Here is a 22,862-nt window from a genome sequence, read left to right as displayed (position 1 = left end):
CGTATTGACGCCTGACCGTGCGGGCACGAGTAAAGAACGCAAATCGCAGCGCTGAAAGCTTTTTTTTATGCATAACAAGGCAGGTATTTGACCACAATCGCACCTGATGTTAAGTGGGATGCAGTCTAGGATGGTACATATCTGCCCTGTAACTGCCTATTCACTCTCGCCTTGAAAAGGCCCGGATTATTGCCTTGCCTTGATTGCTTTGTCACGACCGCTGACCGACATAATGTTGTTCATACATGATGCAGGCTGCGTTCACTCTGACCTGACCGCAGCCCGCAGAACGCATCCAGCCAGTGTAGCAAATCCTTTAATCTCCATTGACGGAAAAATAAGCCTTTGAACTGCAGCTGAATGTACACTGAAATGATTCTGCTTTTGTTTTGTTTTGTTTGGAAAATGTTTGTTTCAATTCCAAGCTTTGTCTTTCTGCGGGGAACCATCGAGTCGGGTTTATCTTGTTTGTTTTGCCACACCTGAGCACTCTACTGCTTTTAGAGAATGGTCTGGCTGAAGGTATTTACAATGCCATGAATATTTTGATTTGTTCTCATTTGATGAAATTATTCAGATTAATTTTGAACAAAATGTTTTTATTATAAACTAGCTCGCTCTGCGAGCCTCGTACCACTAATAATAAGTTGTCTTAACTTAAATCTATTTATAGCTTATGTTCAGCAGGGATAATGTAGGATTCTAATGGTGAAAGAAATTATCAAATCGGTCCATTTATCTTTCTTTTGTGTAGATTTGATTCAACCATATTTTTTTCTTGCAAAAGAGTATCCATTACTACACACGATGACTCTAGTGGTAAGCTTAACCNTTGATTATTATGAATGTGGTGTTACTCCAGATCTTCGATTTTCCTAGTTTTTATAGTTTTCCCTTTATGTGGCCATTAAACCCTAACTCTGTACCAAATTTCAGCTCTCTGAGTTAATGGGAAGTACTAGTTCTATTTTGATGATCATCAGTGAGTGAGTGAGTGTCATAATTGCGAAACTTTGCTTTCGCTTAACTTCGGAACTAATTGACCTACAGACTTGAAATTTTGGATTTTAAGTGTGTGATTATAGCTTACTAGATGACGAAAATTTCTGCGTTCTGGTCTTATCTAAAGGTTCTCAAATAGAGGCCTGAAAATGCGGCGAAATGGTTCCAGTAAAGGATGGTACGGCAGTGTTTGCTTCGCGCTCGACTTGGCGGGGTCACTGCCGTGCCCCCAGATATAATGTCGTCTATCACTTTCAATGATACAATCTAGAATACGAATTCCAAATCAAGCTCAATCAATTCCGTATAAACCCTATTCCTTATGCAAACTATTCCCCATATCCATTAGCAATCGTTACCGTCTAATCTTATAGTTTCCACGCCGATAGCGACCGTCTTAATCGCTTTAAATCGTCAAAACGTAACTTGGCAGCTTTTAAGCCACTATCTCTAAAGATCATAACACACTGTACAGAAAATATCTCTACCAGATATCAATAGATGCCAATTGATAGAGTTAGGCATATTAGAAAGACCAACGATTACACGATTAAGTAGATGATAAAAACACAAACAAATCACTTAATTTTGCGGTTGATTTGAGGTACAATTTGAACAAGTAGGCAATCAAATAGTAGTGAGTATGAAATTTTACGCATTTTCCTGATTTCTGATGACAAAATAAAAACGTAGGTAATAATAATGTCAGTAAAGCTCGAAAGAAGTGTCAAACGTGTCCATCGCCCGTATTCTAGAACATTACTATGAGGTCACACAGTGCGCGTGGACGCACAGGGTCCAATCACAGAGCTCTATTCAACGCTGTGCGTTCGATATGCTGCTTCACTTTAGCAAGCATCGTTTGTGAATATGGGCGTATGTGTTATGTCAATTCTATCTATAATGTTTATGACGAGTATGTGCGTTAACTTTATCATATCCAGGCGCGTCTCGAAAGTGTTATACAGTGTGACCTAAGCTTAACTGACGAATGCTCGCAGCCTATAGAAAGCACCGATTAAGTCCGCAGTTTCCGCAGATAAACCGAATGTTTTAACCGTTCGGTTTTGTCGCTACAGTTATCAGATGGTGCGTTAAGCAGTTAACGTGGACTGGTAGTAATTAGAAAAGCCGTAAAATTGTGGCGACCCTATAATAGCAGGCGCAATGTTAATAGATTCTCATTAGTCTTTATAACTGTTAGATTGGTTTTATAAAAGTTTCCTAAACTCGAATTTTCTAACGTCAAGCAGCTGTTTACCTGCTTTCTAGTTTGCTTTTAATCTAAATTTTCCTTTTCAAAATTTTCTATATTAACAGACCACATCATTAGGACTTCCGTATTTAAGCTCAATTAGCGCTACTAGCAACTACGGTCCTACCACTCGCCTGTGGCACCAACTGCAAAGATAAAATTCGTTCGTTCGTTCGTTTCAGCCGAAAGATGTCCACTGCTGGACAAAGGCCTCCCCCAAGGATTTTCACAAAGACCGGTCCTGCGCCGCTCGCATCCAGGCACCGCGACCTTCACCAGATCGTCGGTCCACCTAGTGGGAGGCCTGGCCACGCCCACGCACAAAGATAGAATTATTCAATAACATGAACATAAAAGTTATATTTATTTTATGTAGGTATTTAAAATCAAAAGTTCAACGCCTTACAGGAGCTTTAAGATGCATGAATTTTAATTACTTATGTCTACAAAAGTGATCTCTACTCAAACAGTAGCTTGTGATTCGCCGTTCTGCAGTAATATCCGCTAGTAATGGCATTTTGCGCTGCAATTAGCAGCTACAATATGTGTTAGCTAACACGTGCAAGCTTGCAGCTTCATGGCTCAATGGCTGGCAATTTCTGATATTAACTACTACTATAGGTACCCACATATTTTATACAATATCATTGATGCTAGTGTGCTATAAGATCCAATCACAGAACCACAGGTTCGATTGATAGATCGACAATATTAAGGCACGTAAAAAGCTATAGTAAGCCTACTTCCTACTGCAGGGCACCCTCTTCCTAACTATGGGGTGGCTCATGCTATCTTTAACAATCGGACCCAGTGTACTACATTGGCATATGGCAAGACAACCTTAAAATCGGACCGTACGCTTTAAAAAAGCCGCCCTAAGATAGGTACTGACTAATGCGAAGTGACGTTAGGAACACTATTTCTTCTAAATTGTACATTATGAAACTTCTCCGAAAAAAAGCATTTTTCGCGTACCATGTCTATTACTGAATTTAAACCTCATCGTTGAAATTCAAATAATATTACCTGGGCACTAAATCCATCAATCTATGTCTTACTTTAGTTAGTCCCTATAATTTGCGATAGTATCTGAGACAAAGAACAGTCGCCATCAAATCGCAATCGCCTTGCATCACAAATTGCCACTCGCGAATGTGTTCTCAGCGCTCGCAGCATGACCGTCTGTTGCTTCACGGTACCAAAGGTTAGTTATCACAAAGGGTGCAATGAAATTAATTGTTACGGCTCTCTTGTACAGTGAGGCAATAGCTTGGAACGATATGGCCCTTCGAATGAGTCTATGTGTGAGTGAACTAACACAGAAGGCTGCATGTTTTAAAAACACTTTTTTATGACACATCGCTAACTTAAAAACTAAATAATGTTCTATGACCCGTATTTCTTTATTTTAATGTTCATCTACACTAATGTTATAAAGGGGAATGATTTGATTGTTTGTGTTCCATGGGCTCCGAAACTACTAGACTGATTTGAAAAATTCTTACACCATTAGAATTCTACATTTCTTCCGATGAACATAGGTGGTGCGAAGTTCGCCGGGTTCCCTATAAAACCTTAATAATTAGCATTTGTTTGTGAAATTAAGCTCTTCAAGAGCAAGTCAGAAAATTGCGTGAATTTACAAATTAAGGACGTAGATTATGAAATTAACTTCATCATTACCTACTTAATTTGAGCACAGACTGAGTACTCCTAGCGGATTGGCGGAATGGTTTTGAGTACTTTAAATCGGTGTCACCTTCAACTTAATGCCAGAAAATAAACGCTGAAATTAGGCCGTGAAAGCCTGAAGGCTTTAGTGGACCCGCTGGGGACTTATCCAGGATTAGTCGCGACGATTTTACTGTCATCCGCTTTGTCCGCTATCGGGTTGCGCTGGTCACTTATGTTTGCAGCAATTAAACAGGTTAATGTTTAAATAGTGCTGTATAAAAGCTCGCTTTAAATTAACTCTATCACAAATAGAGAGTGTGATATACTTCGATCTGTCTTTATCGCGCGTCTTCCAATTTAACATAAGCGTTCTTCATTTTTTTAAGGCTGAGTCGCACCATCTAACTTTAACAGTAACTATAACAAGATCCGGTTCTTTTTGTATGGAGTTTGACAGACTTTTGACGTTTGTTAAAGTTAAAGTAAGATGGTGCCGATTTTGCCGTGTTTGGAAGTGGATAATATTTTTTCGCCATGCATAGAAGGGATAATTTATTTTTCTAGAATATGAATTAATTCATGCAACTTGCGAATTAGATACAGTATAGTAACGGTAATGACTGCTAGGCGCTTTACGATATTATTAAGTATCTATAAATAGCTTAAAGCTAGGATACAACGATCAAAGTTCATCGTAGAAACTTATTTGCACAACTTCCTGACAAACGGTGACATTTCACTTTACAGGAGCAGCTTTGACATTTAAATTAGCCAAGTTTAGCACCGGGAGCGCTGTTTATTAAATACGAACTATGATACTTTGACCTTTAAGAATATCCAGCCGATTGAAAAACAGCCAGTTTACTTTGAAAATATTTAAATAAAATAGGTACTAGGTGGAAATTCTCGTGCTTTGGTACTTTCTACGAGTAAATTGTAAATGCGTTAAGTATCACATTTTTGTAAGAAAAAGATAACAAGAGATTGCCACAATTTCCAAGTAAAGTAACGACATGATAATACGTACAATTGGGATCAATCGATGGAAAACTCGTCAAAAGCAATTGCAACGACGACAAACGACTTAGCAACGACTTTAAAATCGTACATCAAAAATTGGTATTTATAATTATGAAAATCTTTAAATCAATAACTTTTACCTATTTTCTTGGGCTGTGGCTGTACTCACCAATAAATCCAAATTAAGTTAACTATGAGTGCTTCATTTCGGTTAATGCCATGTTATTTTAACATCATTCGGGTTAGGTCAAATTGCTTAATATAACCTTCGGAACTCCAACTTTCTACGTATAATTTCTGGAATATATTATATATTCGTGTAAATGAGTGTGATTATGAACTCTTAATGCTAAATACGATTATGGTATCAAATTACACGTATTTTGTACGAATTTGTTAATCCATTACAGTGTGTATTATAATTTGACTAAGCGTACATTTGGATTAGGTGTAATAAACAAGATCAAACTTTTGTAAACTGCATTTAAACCTTTTGCTCTTTCTCCTTGACATATTTGCAATTTATTCCAAGAATATAGGAGTTCGAAGTATAATATCGTTCTTTAGATTTCAAAACAAAGGTACTCAAACAAGATGGAAAAATTAAAAAGTTTTTAAAAGGAATTAAACCTTTTAATAATGCGATTTGTATGCGAAGTATAATGTAAATTAATTTGACTCTACAAAAATGATGACTGCGCAAAAAGCGAACGATACACAATAAAACTTGTCGAGATAACATCAAATTGCCGACGGGTCATCGAACTTGCGAGATGCTAATTTATTTTTCAATAAACGGCAGGTATAACCCTCTTCGATAAAAACATTGCGCGATATAATATCTTCAAATCAATACCACTTTTGTCAAGTCACAATACTAAGTACAGTGAGTTACAAATTCAAATTAATAAAATACAGTTCAGATTTAATTTGATGGACTGTTGATTGACGTTTTGGAGAGTATGAATGACTAACAGTACTTTTTATTATTTTATAATTTATTTCGGAATCCATGACTTACAGGGGCATGGCATGCCCTTGTTTAATGAGAAGTCCTGTTAGCTGCTGTTGATAAAGTTTAAAAAATATTTATTTAATTAATTACTAACTCTCTCAAGAAATAGTTGTGCTGCGTATTGTAACTAAACAGCAATGTAAACTAAACAGTAGATTTTAATAGGGAAAATCATACCCGTTTCGACTCTATTAATAATTATCATCATATTTAGGTGAGAGAAAGGGGTAATACAATCATATTTAGTTTTTATAGAGGGATTAACGGAATTATTCGTAAATTGAAACCAAAATTCTATTAAAAAATCTGACTAAACCGCTATATATTATTAAGTAAAAGGCAGTAAAAAATAAAGGTCATTATTAAAAGCATCTAAACGTCAGTTCAGGGTCCCATTAAAGCTGCCAGCAGCCCCATCATTACTGAATGTTGATACTCAATTAAAACGCGCTTACGATTTTCCGCGCGATTGCCCCAATCAGTCAGAGCCGATATAATCTCTCAATGAATCCACTCGTCATTCCCGCAAATTGACAGCAAAGGTTTATGCATCATGCCAGAGCTTGAAGAGAACAGCCAGAACATAAACATTGGATATCGTCAGGATTAAGGATGGGATATCGTCAGGAACACGTTATCTCGTAAAAATAGCGAGATATTTTATACAGAAAAAGACTATGACTATTCCCACCTCTCGATCCCACAGTCCCACTGCTACAAATCCTGTGAAGCCAGGATCTAGAGCTTAACTGCCAATTAAACTCCCACCAGTGAAGATAACTTTGTCCCCGGGGAAAGTTAAACTATTAATGCTGTAACGAAATTAATCAGAAGAACATAGGAGGAGTTTGAAGTTAAAGTTCGACTTCCTTGCAGTGCAAAACGGATGACAGGTGACAAAACAAAGGTCATAATTATGTTCAGCGAACTTTCAAATGTAATAAAATAGAATGAGCTGGCTGTTCCTCCTTTCCAATGTAATGATGTGTACTGAACTACAGACATAATCCGACAGATGATTAAACGGCTAGTTTGGCCGCGGTGCACCTCCGTGGCTGCTTGTTAGCGTGACAGATAAGTCGGCGGCCTGACCGCACTATTGACGACTCAATAACAGTGACACGGCTGTTAACACATGGCGTCCAATGCTTCTGAATGGGGAAAAATGTAACCTACTATGTTATAGAACCGATAAGTAAATAACGCGTCAAAATGTGACAAATTATGTTGCTCGTCTCTCGTTCAAGTTAATGATATTGTTTAGAAATGTTTTATGTGCGCAAAGAATTAAACGTTGCACGCTGTAGATGAACAAAATTATGGGCTATGTTGTCAGTGCTCTGCTGGACTATCCGTAACACGGCATTCGTATCTTCAGGTGAAAGACCTCATTACTCGTATATGTCCGCATTTAACTACGATGGATAAGAATGCATAGACCTGAAAATACAGAAAGATCGTAGGTTTATATCCCCTATGTTCCACAAAATTGAAGCCACTTCTAAAAAGAACACGACCCTAAAAAACAAAACAACACAAGTTATTTTTAATTTATTCCCAAATTACCCTCAAAATGTCACCTCAACGAAACCTGACTGCTCAGATCCGAGCGTCTCGCTAAGCCTCCATCAGGCTCGCACTGATTTCCCTGTAGGGTCGTTACATTTCCACCATATTGTTAAAAGCTTTTTAATTTCCCTATAAAAAGTTTTATATGGAGTTTACTTGGAAATTATGAAGGTATAACTTTAATGCGCTTATTTATAGCTTCGGGCAAAGTTATTGAATCGTCTGTCCACGAGGCACGTCCCTTTTTACAGCTATTTTGCACTACAACAGTTTGGCTACTGTCAGATTTAGTGTTAGTTTAGTTAGGTATACTAGGTAGAGACAAAGCTTATTTCGATTTACATAGAACAATACAGGGACTGGATAAAAATCGATAAGTACATCTTTTTAGGTAAGTAAAACGTAACGACAACGTAATGCAAATGGAGGCTAATCTCCAGATCAAAGTCATATTAGACTAAGAGCTAGTGAACGCCAGACCTACGTTATTTTATAAAGGCTGAAAGTTTGTCAGCGCATGCTCCCAACATAGCTAAGAACCATGGCCAAACATGAAGTTTGGGTCATGGTGGCTTTGGCAGACAGACGGTACTAAAGGTGAGTAAAATACCAACTTAATTACGTCAAAGTATAAAGGCTGATTTCACTGCGTTACAAATGGAAAAGAAAATTAAGTACCCGCTTTGAAATGTCGCGTTTTCTTATTCATTCCTATCGTTTAGTAAGAATACATGGATATTTTCTTCCCATCACGTCTCATTTTTATCCGTAAGGATGTGCCAAATTATGCTTAAAACTGAAAGAATCAAACATAATTTAAAGAAATCTAATAAAATATACCAGACTTTTATACATCAATCGAGTTAATTTTTTATCATTTAGGTATAAAAAATATAAGAAAAATAAATTCATACAATTTAAACCAAAAATACCTTTAAATTTTTACTTTGTCTTTTGTGTTTTGAAAAATCTTCTCGTTTTAGATGCCAACAGTAATCGCCTAGCATAGTTGTGTACCAACGGCCTTGAAATCGTTCTTAAAGCTTCTTTACATCTTGGTGGAACTTCTCTCACCCTGCTCATCACTGACAGCACCAAGATTAGATTGAAAGAAAGAAGTGGGAATGAAGAAAGTGAATTTTTAACCTCATTCTACAACCCAACTTTTCGTATGCTTTTAACATAACTTCATCAAATGATAGTTCAAATATTTTATGTAAATATCAGCTTTTATAGTATGACGTAAGTAGGACTACATTTTAATGAACTTTAAGGTGTCTGGCTAAGGGATGCCACCATGGTAGGTGTCTGTCAATTAATGACGTCATTTCTAATAACATTTTGAAGGAAATATCAAAAAATCAGCCTTTATACTTTGACGTAATTAAGTTGGTATTTTACACACCTTTAGTACCGTCTGTCTGCCAAAGCCACCATCACCCAGACTTCATGTTTGGCCATGGTTCTTAGCTATGTTGGGAGCATGCGCTGACAAACTTTCAGCCTTTATAAAATAACGTAGGTCTGGCGTTCACTAGCTCTTAGTCTATATTGTAAGGATTCAATTTAAGAAATCCTCTTTAATATCTACCGACAATAACTTATCGTAGAATCCTGCAGAATAGGAATTTAAGTGAAATAGACTGCCTGGCTAGCATATTCTTAAACTCGAGATATCTTACGAAGGCGTTTCAGTCATTCACGAGCAAGCAATATCTGCACTGTGAGCTTTCTAAAGCACTACTAATGCAGGCGAGCTTTTCTTTTTGCAATCTTCCAGTGCCTTCTTTGAAGTGTTTAAAGAAATCTCTAATGATGTTCTAAAGATTGTAAAATAGAAATATGAAAATGCAACAGAATTGAAATTATTTTCTTTCCTTTGTAACAATTTTCTGAAGAACAGAGTGTAAAGCAATGAAGTACAAATAGTACAACACTTTCATTGTACTATTTGTACTTCATTGCTTTACACTCTAGGTAGAAACTCCGTTTATAAAGAAAACAGAAATGCTTCGTGAGCAAATGAAGTTAGTAATAATTATTTACTGACATAATAAAAACATGCTTGATAAAGTAACATAAATAAATTGAACTAAGATTTGTCCGCGTAATGTAAAATAACATACATACAGCCGAACATAGTACTTCCTCCTTTTTTGAAGTCGGTTAAAAACTTTTAAACTATTTAGTACTAAATAGTATTTAGTACTTTGTCCTTCAGAGAGGATCAGTCGTCCATTACCCTCCGCTGCTATTCCTAGCTGGTTTGTCATTAGTAGCGGGTCCAATCAAACTTATCTGGGTCCGTAAGCCTGGCAACAAGCCCGCCCAATCAGGCCCTATTCAGGACTGAAGGATTTAAGGGATTGGGACTGACTACGCTTTGCATTTTCTGAAGAGCTGCCTATTCAAATGGTTTTATTTTATGAGTTCCGATTCAGACTACGAGTAAATTATAAATCTTTGCGCATAAAGATTTTTCATGACGTGATCGCCTCAACATGAACACGACCTTTCTGCCAAGAGCGAAACGAATAAAAAGAAGATGCGTACTATGATAATATTATGTAGATTGTAGGTTACTATCGTCAACACATCAGACTATAGATTTATGTTGCAAAGTAGCACCTACTACAACTACATAAAATGCTGCAGTCAGTCAGTCACTTCAGCTTGTCGTCTTTACATAAACAGGCTGAAGGGTTGTCATTCCGCTGATGTGTGGATTGGCAGTAAAACCTTAGAGAGATTTCCGATACCATGGTGAAATAATGGAAATCCCATTTGTCGATAACAATTTACGCTTGCGTGACGGGAAAATAAAGAGGCTTTGTTATTGATCCTCTCTCTGACGAGATCTTGCGTTTTAACAACCATATTTTAAAGTCTTTTAGTTATTTTCCGATAACTTTTCGCTAATTCTACCCCTTTTGTCTACAGAACGACTCAGATGACGACCAGTGCGCACTGAGCGACAAATGGCAGTACGAGAGGAAGTCGCGCCGCTGGTCGCGGGTGGTGGAGATCACGCCGCAGGCGCAGCGGAGGCTACAGGTAAGTAGTACCTAGAGTATTTGTACTCTTCTGTACCTACCATTCCCACCTACCCAAGCTTCAAAAATTATGCTTCCTTGATCCGCACTCCGTATAGAAGGTTCTGAAGCTCCATAGTACGAGTTCCGATTTTTTACCTACTACCTTTCCCAACTACCTAAACTATAAGGTTTCAATACCTCTGTTAGTGTTCAGATCCCAAGGTTCAAAGACTAGTTCCATGCTATACAGAAGGTTCTGAAGTAACATACTTAGTACGAGTTCCGAGGCTAAGTTCCATCACTATATATATTTTTTTTTTTATGCATAACAAGGCAGGTATTTGACCACAATCGCACCTGATGTTAAGTGGGATGCAGTCTAGGATGGTATTATGCCGTGGCCAACCTCCCGAATGCCAGATGGGAGATGGAAAGGCCGAATTCAGAGTTCAAGGTGTCGAATAAATGTGCTTTGTTCTTCTAAGGGACCGAGTTTTAAGTGGAAGTTCTTTAGATCAGTAGCAGAGTCGGAATTCCTAGCTTCATTTTTCCTGTTACTAAAGTCATAGTAATCCATGTCCTTTAATTTTCTCTTACACCCATGTTAATGGCGCATGTGTACGAAGCAGGTCAACCCTGAAGCCTTGCCTGGTATCAAGAGATAGCGCCGCATTGTGTTACGGCTCGAGATTCCATTAGCTCGACATAGGGCGGATTTACTACGCTGTCCACACAACGTTAACGTATTAATGGGTTAGAGACTTTGTGGCGATATCATATTATTATGCCAACAAGGCGATTGGGCGAAACACGGCTTAAGATTTATTAATCAGTGTAATGAATTTGTCTAGGTACCTACGAAATTAATGAAAAATACAATGTGTTAATCCTCATTTAAACTACAGTAGAATCTGATAACGACGCTCAAGGGACCGATGATGTTATGTCCTTCTAAAGAAATATTTTTTTACATTATTTCTCAGATTTCTCAACAAATCAACCAAACATTAATGCGTCGCTAAAACCGGTCGGTCGTTATAAGCTACGCGAGTTCCTAAAACGAAACCGTACCTATGCGTAGCCCTTAAACTTTGAGCTTAATTTAAAAAAAAGTAAAGAAACTGCAGGTTAAAGTGAAAAACTTAAAGTATTAGCTACTACTGTTACTATACTGTAGTTATAGTGATAATAGTTACCACGAATAATAAACAATGTAAATCAGAATGCAACCCATTCATCACCGCACCCGTGTATCTCGGCCTGCTTAACCCATTTCTCACCGACAACATCATAACAATATCGCTTCATAAATCACACTCATTAGTCGATGCATAGTCCAATTACGAAGGAGTATCATTAACCTGTCTGTGTGACTGTTCCTAACAAGCGCGGATTCGTTAAATATTTCCGCGAGTAGTGTTGTACACAATGTCGTACGGGTCCAAGAGGCCCAGGCACATTTAGAAAATGGTGCGTGTCAGAAAAGATCTAGAATGGCGACCACCGATCGGAAAACGTAGTTAGGCCTAATTGATTACAGGTCTAGTTAGCGGTTACGATACAAAACAGTAAAAACATTATGTTTAACTGCTGTCAAAACCAATCTATAAAAAGGCCTTCTGTTTTTTGTTATTTTCTTGAAACGTCTGGAATTTTTAAATTGTACGACTTATTAAATATGACTGAATACAAGATATTAGCTACTATGGAATAAGTATTCCTCGATAATTTACTTGAATTATATATGACACCACCGGAATAGCAGCACACTTCATCACCTACCTATCTAGTGGGTCAATCTGTTTTTGATTTTGGATTACACCCACGTCCGTCAGTCAAGAACCGAAACGTTTTGCGAAACGTAGTTTATTTAACCTTTTCCATTTTATTTTCCCGCTGTTAATTGATTCTATTGTTAACTCCGAACTGCTCCTGGATATCGGAAACAAAACGTTTCCGTGAATGCAGTAATTGAATTCGGAATAACTTCGTTTTAAATTTTTCCTTCTTCAAGTTTCTGACACGTTAAAAATTCCAATTTTATGAAACATCGCTTTGGTTTATTCGTAGCAGACAGTATTTAATCTAGTGGGTTTTGTTGCTTATCCATAAAACATTGCGCAGTTAATGAGGCGGTTAATCGCTTTTTCACGATAAAGAAAACGTTTTTCTTCGTCACTGGCTATATCAATAATGGTTTGGAATTAAGGCCAACAAGTTGTTTACGGCTCTACGAATATGTTATTTAGGAACAAAATTATCCAATATCTATTCTTCCTACTACTTTATTAGAATAGGTACCTACTATAAGTGTGTCTTTAACCAGCGCGGCAGCGTGGGAAAAATACCTATGCCAAATCAAGTAAATTAGAGAGATTCGTCCTCCCGCAATGGAGACTGAGTGATCATCAGATTCTGATGATGAAGACGTTCTACTTCGCAGGTGATAGCAGCCAGAGCGTTAGCGGAGAGGGAAGCAAGAGAAGCGAGGGGGGAGCTGGAGGATGATGAGGACGAGACACTCCCCACCATCAGGGTGGGGCTGGTGGACGCGGAGGGACACTACACAGACGTGGAGCCGGACTTGTGAGTACACCTATCTTTTATTTAACACTAATGCCCGTTTTCACCATCAATCCCTAATTTTTAAGTGACCCCTACCGTAACACATAACAGTAATTTTGTTTCCAAAGGGGTCCCCAAAGGGATTGATGGTGAAAACGGGCGTAAAAAGACCAAATCCAAAGATTTCACTCCAGTGAGCGTTAAGGACACAGGAAAACCAGCAATATGAAAATAAATGACTATTCTGAGAATGAAGAAAGATTAAGGAGATTTTAGTCCATGGTTGTTTTTCCTTATGTTTTCGCTTTTTTCTGTCTCATCAAGATTATAGATAGGAGTGGTTTTGTTGTGAAAAGGAAAAATCGTTTTTATCAGATACCTACCTAGGTTTTTGGTTTAAGTCGTCTGTGTACAAACGCCAAGGGGTTTAATAGTTTAAATATAACCATTGAAAATCCATTAATAAAAGTCTGTTAATTTGTTGGGCGAACGTGCCATTGAATAAAACGAGCTAAAATGTCAATATTGTATAAACAACGAGCAAATCAATATGAATACAAAGCTTTTCAGTGAGATTTGTACGTCAATTGAAGAGATCATACAGATTATAAAAGATATTTATTATATGAATAAACCAATTTATTCAGACTACATTTTTAAATACATATTTCTATCTTAATCCAATTCAAAGTTTCTATTTACTTATTAAAAGTCGCTATGATGGATATACTTCACGATTCGGATCGTGTAATAATAAATATGTGTCTTGGAAGAGTCCCTCAATTTTCTTGAAGAGCGCTGGACTCGCCGAGTGAGCCCTCCGTCGGTTCGAGGGATGCTTTGTTTTTATCCCGGAACGCTTTGATATTGTTGAGAGCGCAGAAAATTTGGACAACAATAGCCCGTATCGTAGAGACAAAATTAGCTTGAGAACTCAAGAAAATACGCGCAAATAATTTTGATAGGATCGTTAAGGTACCCAAACTATTACAGTACTTTTAAAAATGTATTAATCAATCAATATTTTTCATGATTCTGTAATTATCAAACACTGAAGTTCGTCGCTGTTAAAAGCTGTGAAAAGGTCAAAGCCATTATCGTTTTACAATGATGTGTTAAACTGAATAGAATAGGATGAGTTGCCCGAAACGTATTTGATTAACATCGACGCACTCCATTCAAAATTAATCTCGGGCCACTTTATCATCATGTTAATTAATACCATAGATCTTTTTACGGCGTCATGAGTATCCCACAATAAATCCCTTCACGCTCGCACCTTTGTATTACGCATTCGATCCACGGCTCCTATCAATCAATATCCACACAAAGAAATTAATAAGGCCCTTCACGTGTCCCTAATCATTGACTATGTTAATGAGCTAACTGTATGTGAGCGGCATCAGACTCAATAATTGGTATTTGAGTCTTAATTGCGCAAGATATAAGGTCTTGTCTTTATTTTATAGCCCAACCATATCACCTTGACCTTTCGCTTCAATATCTTCATCTTCGTCTTCTATTGATGGTTTACTAACGAGAGGTCTACCGGCAGTGGTTTTAGCCCGTCAATGTTTATCGTGATGGGTAAATGGTCTTCTGACATCTCTTCCGATGCGTTTTAGTGTCATCGTCCAACGTTTGAAAGTATTAACACACTAAACCCATTGTGTAAATGTTAGAGCTTATAGTTTAATGGTCATAGCTGATTCGACTGTTGATATTGTCATGTCAAAATTAACAACATTTTAATACGACATTATCGTTCACTTTCGTCTATTGCTGTTAACGTCTAATGAAAGGAAAGTATAATCAAAAATAAAAAAGTGCCTTTTGTCGAGTTTTTATAGCAGAGTTTCTTCAAGAGCAATTTACACGAACAAAATATTTCTTCGAAATTTCGTTTCGCGAGTAATTTGAATAAATTAACTTTATTTGAATTGCTCAATTTGATAAAATACTTAAACAATTTTACAGCTCCAAATTACGGGAAATATAAATTCCAAAACAGTTCTTATCGTAAGTCCTATTTATTTATAATTCAATGTTTTTCGAGCAATGGTAGAATAAATATCTTTCAGCGCCATTAGCGATACCAACGTACTTAGTTATAAGTAAACTATGAAAATAATATTGTTTTTAACTTGAAAAACTAATGCCATTCACATGCCAGATATCAGACATCGCATACAGAAACTTTTACTTTATCAGGTTGCTTTAATTTTTCTGTCTTTACAATTGTTAAGGACATCGTTTATAGATCGTTGTTTTGTCTAGATTATCATTTGCTAAATGTTTCTTGATGGCTCTGCCACCGCTTCGCTATTGTACTAAACTGAGTACAACACTAATATGCAATGAAATCCTCCTTTGGACCATAGCTATCAAGTTTCGGACGATCAAGTTCATATTACACTCCTCAAAGCGTTTTAGCATTGCACAAGTCAACACAAACATTCCAGAGATCGTTTGAGCAGAGATATCGGCAAACAAACAAATCTTATCCCGAAGATAGTGTTGGCAACCGTTAGCCGATTGAGCCATAGCAAACAATGTCGACAATGACAATAGCACTCTAAGGGCCAACAATGACTGTAATCAAGCCATTTGTTCTACTTACGATTGGTACTTATCCCTTCACCTATCACGTTTCCATTTCGGATTGCTAAACCATAAGATATAATGATAGGCCATTAGATGAGGCCGGGGCTCAGTGAGCGCGGGTAGCCCTTTTACATAGCTACAAATATCATCATCAGGTTTTTTATGCCCGTTTTCACCATCAATCCCTAATTTTAAGTGATCCCTATGAAAACAAAATTTTAATAGCTACCATAGGGGTTTCTTAAAAATTAGGGATTGATGGTGAAAACGGGCATTAGTCTCTGCAGGAGCACGACCCTCTATAATTTATCAAAGCCAACGGATAATATAGCCTACACGCCTAACCCTTGTAATTTTTTGCTGATTACTGTAACATAATAGCTTATATGATGACGATGAATAACAGTCAGTAAAAGGGTGTCGCAGTAAGAACACACTGATAGTTTTATGAATCTTGTGTTTCGCTTCTGCTAGAAGAGAATAATAAGTCTTTTTTGGTCATTAAAATCTTTGTTTGACCATTAAAGTTGTCAGTAACACACTGTATTATTCAAAGGCGCTCGCTAGCCTCGGCACCACACCCAAAACGTATTGCGTCAAGCCTAATAACCTACATAAAGGGCGTTTAGTTTTTGGAGCGGAAAGCTCTAATGCAAGATTAATTGTTGCCGGCGAAATGGCCATTGCAAGTGCGTATCGGAATCCACTGTAATCGTTGTCCGTCAACATAGCTGTCACACTCAATCAAATGGATAATTATAGGGCTATCTCAACATACTCAACAAACTTAACCTACTCTTAAAGGAGTTTGAGGCCTTTTCATGTACGGTTAATGTGCAAATCCCAACTATAATATTATAAATGCGAAAGTAACTCTGTCTGTCTGTCTGTCTGTCTGTCTGTCTGTTACGCTTTCCCGCTTAAACCTCGCAACCGATTTTGATGAAATTTGGCATAGAGATAGTTTGAGTCCCGGGAAAGAACATAGGATAGTTTTTATCCCGGTTTTTGAAACAGGGACGCGCGCGATAAAGTTTTTCTGTGACAGACAAAATTCCACGCGGGCGAAGCCGCGGGCGGAAAGCTAGTAAATAAATAAATTGAAAGTAGAGACGCATGGATTGGGACAAGACTTGAGAAGAGAATATTTGCACAGTGAGTTTATGAATAATAAAGATAAAGATAATTGGTTTAGCTTCATAAATGATACTGTTTTATGTGCATATAGGTCGGTTATAGATAAAGTGCCTACATATTGTATATTTAATCCACAAACATAATGTCTTATTTAACCGCCTCTGTGGTCTAGTGGTTAGACCACCTGCTTCAGACGCAGAGGTCCCGGGTTCGATTCCCAGTGGGGGCAGATTTTTCTGTTCGGTTTGGTTGGTGGTAGGGCTTGTTCTAAGTCCGCCTGGCTAGCTACCACCATCTTACCTAAGTCTGTCGCCATAACAACAATGTTAACAGCATTGTTGTGTTCCGGCAGTTAGAGGTAAGATAGCCAGTTCCTCCGTGGTTGAGGATTCCGGGTGAAGCTCGCTTCCACCTTCGGCCTGATCGTCACTTACCATCAGGTGAGATACAGGCCAAGAGCTTCCTCGTTGTGGATAAAAAAAAAAAAATGATTTAATTTTCTTAAAAAGTAGACTTTGGTTAGGCAATCATTAGGAAGTTTATCTTCTGTTTATCTTCTAAATCCTTTATAACTTTTAAAAACTAGCTAACAAAGATCCTAAAGTTATAGAAAGATAAAAATCCACGTGAACGAATCCACGGGCATAGTCGAGAAAAAAATATAACAAAAATTCTTTGAAAAAACCTCCAAACGATGTTCCCATCATTACTCAAGATAAGCCGAAGACGCTATCTTTGCTAATTACTAATTAAAGAACCAATTTAAGGTCTCGTTCGCCCTCTTTGTGTAAAGTGGGCCGGAAAATGAATTAGTTGTTTGTTTGGGAAATTATAAATTAGAAAGTTCGCCGGCCATTTGTTAAAGGGCTCGTTCCAGTTATGATTAACGGTGATTAGAATACTCGTTATGCGAACAATTGGTTTTGGTTTCAATTTCAATTGTTTGTTAAATAAGTAAGTATTTGTTTGTAAACGTTTCCAAATTATTTTTCCTAAAAAGCGCAATTATTTTGCATTATCACAATCAAAGAATGTTGATTTCTTTACTTAATAAATATTATTTTACCCGACTACTACGTCGTGTTTAGTTTTAGTTTGAATTGTAATTTCATCAAATTTATGCACTCAAACCAGCAGGTAGTAATGTTTAGCTAGGACGTGTTAAAGCCTTATAGAGTGTAATTGCAAAATTTTATAAATATTATTATCAGAGATCGCTCGACACAGCTTATTTTTCGAGATACCTACCTAGGTTACCTAACTTTGTACCCTTATTAAAACTTGTTCGATGCTGAGCTTGCAATCACTGTCGCTAACAGTTGCAAACTAAGGTCTGTCCAAAACTATTCGTTGGACTTTTAGTTTGCTGGACATTGTCCACATTAACTGACTCAAGAACTTTCAGCCGGGGATTTAATAAAGTGGAAAGTTCATTAACTATCTTTGCTTGATATAACCAATTTCTTATAAACATAGGGAAAGTAAATTACACCACACTAAGAAATAGAGAGAGAGAAAATAATTGTAAAGAAAATTATGTGATTTCAAAATATGTAATTCAAAACAAATTTTGTATAAAAAATTATAATACCTATTTGCAGTAAAAACAACTTGAAATTTGCAATTAACTTAATACCTGTCATGTTAACTTTTGTACCGAAAATGCATTCTCTTATCGTATCACATATGAATGATACCCTTATTTGTGGGCTCGACCACAGTGTTGCAGTAATAACGAGTTGATTAATTAACGAATATTCCCCGAGAGCTGTAGTTAAATTGCTAAAGATATCACTTTATTAATTGGACGGGAAGCATGAATAAGAGATCAGAAGACTGATGACTTTGTTGCCGATGGGCGGAAGCTTAAAGGCGGGATTACACATGCCTGGAACTGGTCAAATCAAATCAAATCTTGTAGGCCCTTTTCTACTTCAGGACAATATTTTTTTTTATCGACTGAGAAAAAGTGGCGCAAAAAACTCAGTCACCTTTGTCAGCTTCTTTTTCAATCAATAGGTACAGGATACATTTACATACCAGTTCATTACACGAGTCACCAACTGTTATTATTATGTCCTAACTAGATTGCCTGTATCTGGCAGTTAATTTTTTGCGTTAACTGGCACTGTAAAATCGGCAATGTATGCGAGTTGTTGTACAGTTGTTGTATTTACCTACGTATTACATGCAAGTTGAGCTTTTTTATCTACTATGAGAAAGCTCTTGGCTTGCAAACGTATCCACGTAGAGCAAGTCACCTCTATATGTTACCGCCTTAATTTCAGCGAGTTAATATGCACAATTTATTAAGTGTTATTGAAACGAAAGGTGATAAAATATATCGGGTCTTCGAACTGCCACAACTAAGTAGCGGCAGTTCAGTTTAACGTTTTTGGCACCGCCTGTTCGTCATTGAAATGAGTTACTTTGTATGTTAAACGCCAATCAATTTGGGAGCGAACTAGCGCAGTTGCCAGCGCTAATGAGTTCAGTGACTGGTAGTATACATGGTGGTTCTAATGAAATATATTTAAACTAACTTAAAATATCTTATGTTTTAGATATTTCAGGTGAAATATGCGATAAGAGCCTAGGGTTTTGGAACCTAAAATCCTATGACCTAAAATCCGTTTTCTGATAAAAGATGTACCTAGTCTATTTTCCTGGATTCTAACATCGCGGCATCGTAATAAACGGAAAACGAAAATTAATGATTATAGAAAAAAATGAAATGGAATAAGTATTTCACAAGAAAACTTATTGAGTAATATATGTTATGCTTCTCTGCAATAGATAGTATACGCCTACGGCGAATCATGATCTGTCACCAAAACAGATAGTACAGCCTACGCAAACAGAACTCAGTAATAGAATTTCGCCCAAGAGAAATCAAGACACCCTGTATAACGCAAGTGAACAACATTGAAGCTACACGTGCGTCCTCCACCTGTCGAGAGGCGCAACCAACTCGGTTACGATGCAATTAAACTTAACACACGTTTCCCTAAATCCGGGTTAACGTTTGAATAAAATCTCATCATTGACTTTGATCGGCTAAGTAGGATCACCCGGAGCAGGATGGCGTTTTCTTTAACCTAAGGTTTAAAGTCCGGTTAGCGGATGACCTAACCAGTCCATTAACACAGTTTGGGATTAGCTAAGTATAAAACTGTACTTAATCAGTAAACTCACGAGTCAACTCCAATCGTAATAATAAATAAAGACCGTGTTTATAACCTCATTAGTGTAATCACAATTTTATATGAATAGGCAGTTATTGAGTTAATTGTATAAGAAACGGGAATAAAACAATTTTATACGCTCGTGTGGAATAGCTACTTCTTCTGTAACGAGTGGGTTGTGCCAATTGAAGTCATGAATTTTGGCCTCTGAGATGTTACAATCGGACTGACTTCTTCATTTAACGTATAATGTTTCATTAGGACCTAGTACAGACATAGACTAAGAGCTAGTGAACGCCAGACCTACGTTATTTTATAAAGGCTGAAAGTTTGTCAGCGCATGCTCCCAACATAGCTAAGAACCATGGCCAAACATGAAGTTTGGGTCATGGTGGCTTTGGCAGACAGACGGTACTAAAGGTGTGTAAAATACCAACTTAATTACGTCAAAGTATAAAGGCTGATTTTTTGATATTTCCTTCAAAATGTTATTAGAAATGACGTCATTAATTGACAGACACCTACCATGGTGGCAGCCCTTAGCCAGACGCCTTAAAGTTCATGAAAATGTAGTCCTACTTACGTCATACTATAAAGGCTGATATTTACATAAAATATTTGAACTATCATTTGATGAAGTTTCCTCATCAGCCAGACACTTCTGATGGTTCCTTCGCCTTAGGTTAGGTTAGAACTGTGACCACAACGCACGAGCCGAGCGAGCGAAGCCAGAGTCCCGCTCCAGTCATTCAGTCAAGTTCCAGAAACGAATCGGTCTATTCATTATTATTGGTTTAGGTTAGGTTAGAACTGTGGCCTTACGTTTCATTCGCGAAGAACGTACTTCTGTACGTAGTATTTATTATTATTCTATGGTATGAGTGAAAATATTATGGTAATGTTTAGGGATAAAAGTGTTATGATAAAAAACAGTAGGAGTTTAAATATATTTACATAAATGATATTATTAATTACAATTTTCGGAAACATGAGTGTTATGAACATCGCCGGTAGCACTACAAATAGTATGAATGAAAACTTTAGGATGAAAAATTTTAGGAAGAGTGATCATTCGGATTTAAAATCGTTAGGAAGAACAATTTCGGGTAAATAACTTTAGGTGAGCCAATATGGACCCCTTAATTAATTAGGTCTGATGGCAGTTGCTAACTGTGTTTGCTCTGAAGTAGAACAAAGTAACTAAAGGTTTCTTGTCGTATTACAAAAAGGAACCCATGGCCATTAGAGGCTGTACTCTCTGGACTGAGGTCCAGAAGATCCGTTGTTCATTACTAAGATAACAATGCTGAGTGTAACACTCAGTTGTGTGAAAACAAAGTTCTTAAAAAAATAAAAAATAAACTTTCCATTCTATCGTTTCAGATTAACAATCCCAGGCCAGACCATGATACAGTTACCAAGCGACAAAGAAGATGAAGAAGACACGGGGACCCGATTTAGACGGACTGGTTCCGAACGCCTCCGAGATGGTGCCAAAGCCTTACTCAGACGAGTAGAATCCCTCAAAACTAGAAGAAGAAAACGCCAGAACAGAACAGAAGTCATCGTCTCATCGCCTCATTTTCTAGACGTGCAAGCGGATAGATATCCAGATTTGAACTACATAGATATGACGCCAACGACGCCTACAGCATTCCCTTTTCCAGACTTCAATAGTTCACCAGCTCACGCGCCTGCGATCAGAACGCAACCTCCTTCCCCCATGACCGTAATGCCTCCATCACCTATAGCACCTCTAGAACAATCGTTTGTTTTAAACGCTCCTTTTGGAGACGACAGCTCAAGTTACGCGTCAGACGGCAGCATGGGCTCTAGCAATAAAAGTTCAAAATCAAAATTAGGAAGAGCGAAAAGGATATTTCATAGAGGAATCAAGAATGATGACTCGAGCGCGTTGAGTGATTCGGAGTGTCAGCCGGCTAGTTGGAGACACAATTACTACAAGGATCATAATACTCATCATAATACAGAGGTAAATACTAACGTTGATAATTTATTTGATAAATGCAAACACGTGATAATTTGGTCATCTTATAAATTAGCTGTACCTGCCTACGCTGTACGGATTTGGAATTCATTATTATGTATACTACTGAAGAGTACCTACACATTATTATATCTAACTCTCGCTGTGGTCTCGGCGATGTGTTTTAGAAGAATTTAATTATAACCTACGAGTTCGTTAATATTGTAAACACGATTAGTGTGATTAATAAATTTATGACTGAATTTTATCGCCAGCTTCTAATCAGAATTCGTCTTCTGATCTCCATGAAACACAAAAATAATTTCTGTCCAAGCCAAATATCTTCCATCAACCTGTAATTTCTTACATAACTACCACTTACCTTCCAGGTATACGTAGAACCCCCATCGCCAGTGGAGCTGAAGCCGGACCCGGAGATCCTACGGGAGGTGCAGAAGTCGCCGGGACACACGGCGCACCGGCGGCAAGCCATCAGGACCAGTTCACTTAACCTGGGGAAGGATGGACAGAAGTGAGTGAATAATTGTTAATTTGATTCACAGTCATAATAAAGTACCTACTTAGAGCTGACGTGCACCATTTTACTTTAACAGTAAATATAACCAAAACCGGTATTTTTTGTATGGAGTTTGACAGACTTTTGACGTTTGTTAAAGTAAGATGGTAGATCGCGTTATGGCAATTCATAGCAAGGTGAAGCTATGAGTAGCAGCAGTATCTCTATTAGTGGGCTGAAGTAGGCTGATGATATAAAGATAAAGTGGACACATTATTTAATATAGGTTGCGTAGCA

General features: G+C 37.5%; 1 protein-coding gene across 3 annotated transcripts in view; it reads left to right on the top strand.

Annotated features, from left to right (window-relative positions):
* cv-c (RhoGTPase activating protein) overlaps positions 1-22,862 on the top strand; it is a 78,598-nt gene that overhangs the window by 33,771 nt on the left and 21,965 nt on the right. For all 3 annotated transcript variants that reach the window (XM_028302029.1, XM_028302038.1, XM_028302045.1), the window contains 4 exons: positions 10,476-10,589; positions 13,014-13,156; positions 21,445-22,054; positions 22,438-22,580. In XM_028302029.1, the coding sequence (XP_028157830.1) occupies positions 10,476-10,589; positions 13,014-13,156; positions 21,445-22,054; positions 22,438-22,580 (1,010 nt within the window). The remainder of the gene's footprint in view (positions 1-10,475; positions 10,590-13,013; positions 13,157-21,444; positions 22,055-22,437; positions 22,581-22,862) is intronic.

This window comes from Ostrinia furnacalis, unplaced genomic scaffold (assembly GCF_004193835.3).
Source record: "Ostrinia furnacalis isolate ACB-3 unplaced genomic scaffold, ASM419383v2 OfSCF0077, whole genome shotgun sequence".
In the NCBI taxonomy this organism is placed as follows: Eukaryota; Metazoa; Arthropoda; class Insecta; order Lepidoptera; family Crambidae; genus Ostrinia; species Ostrinia furnacalis.
The sequence above is the reverse complement of the archived record's forward strand: the minus strand, read 5'-3'. Positions and strand labels throughout refer to the sequence as shown.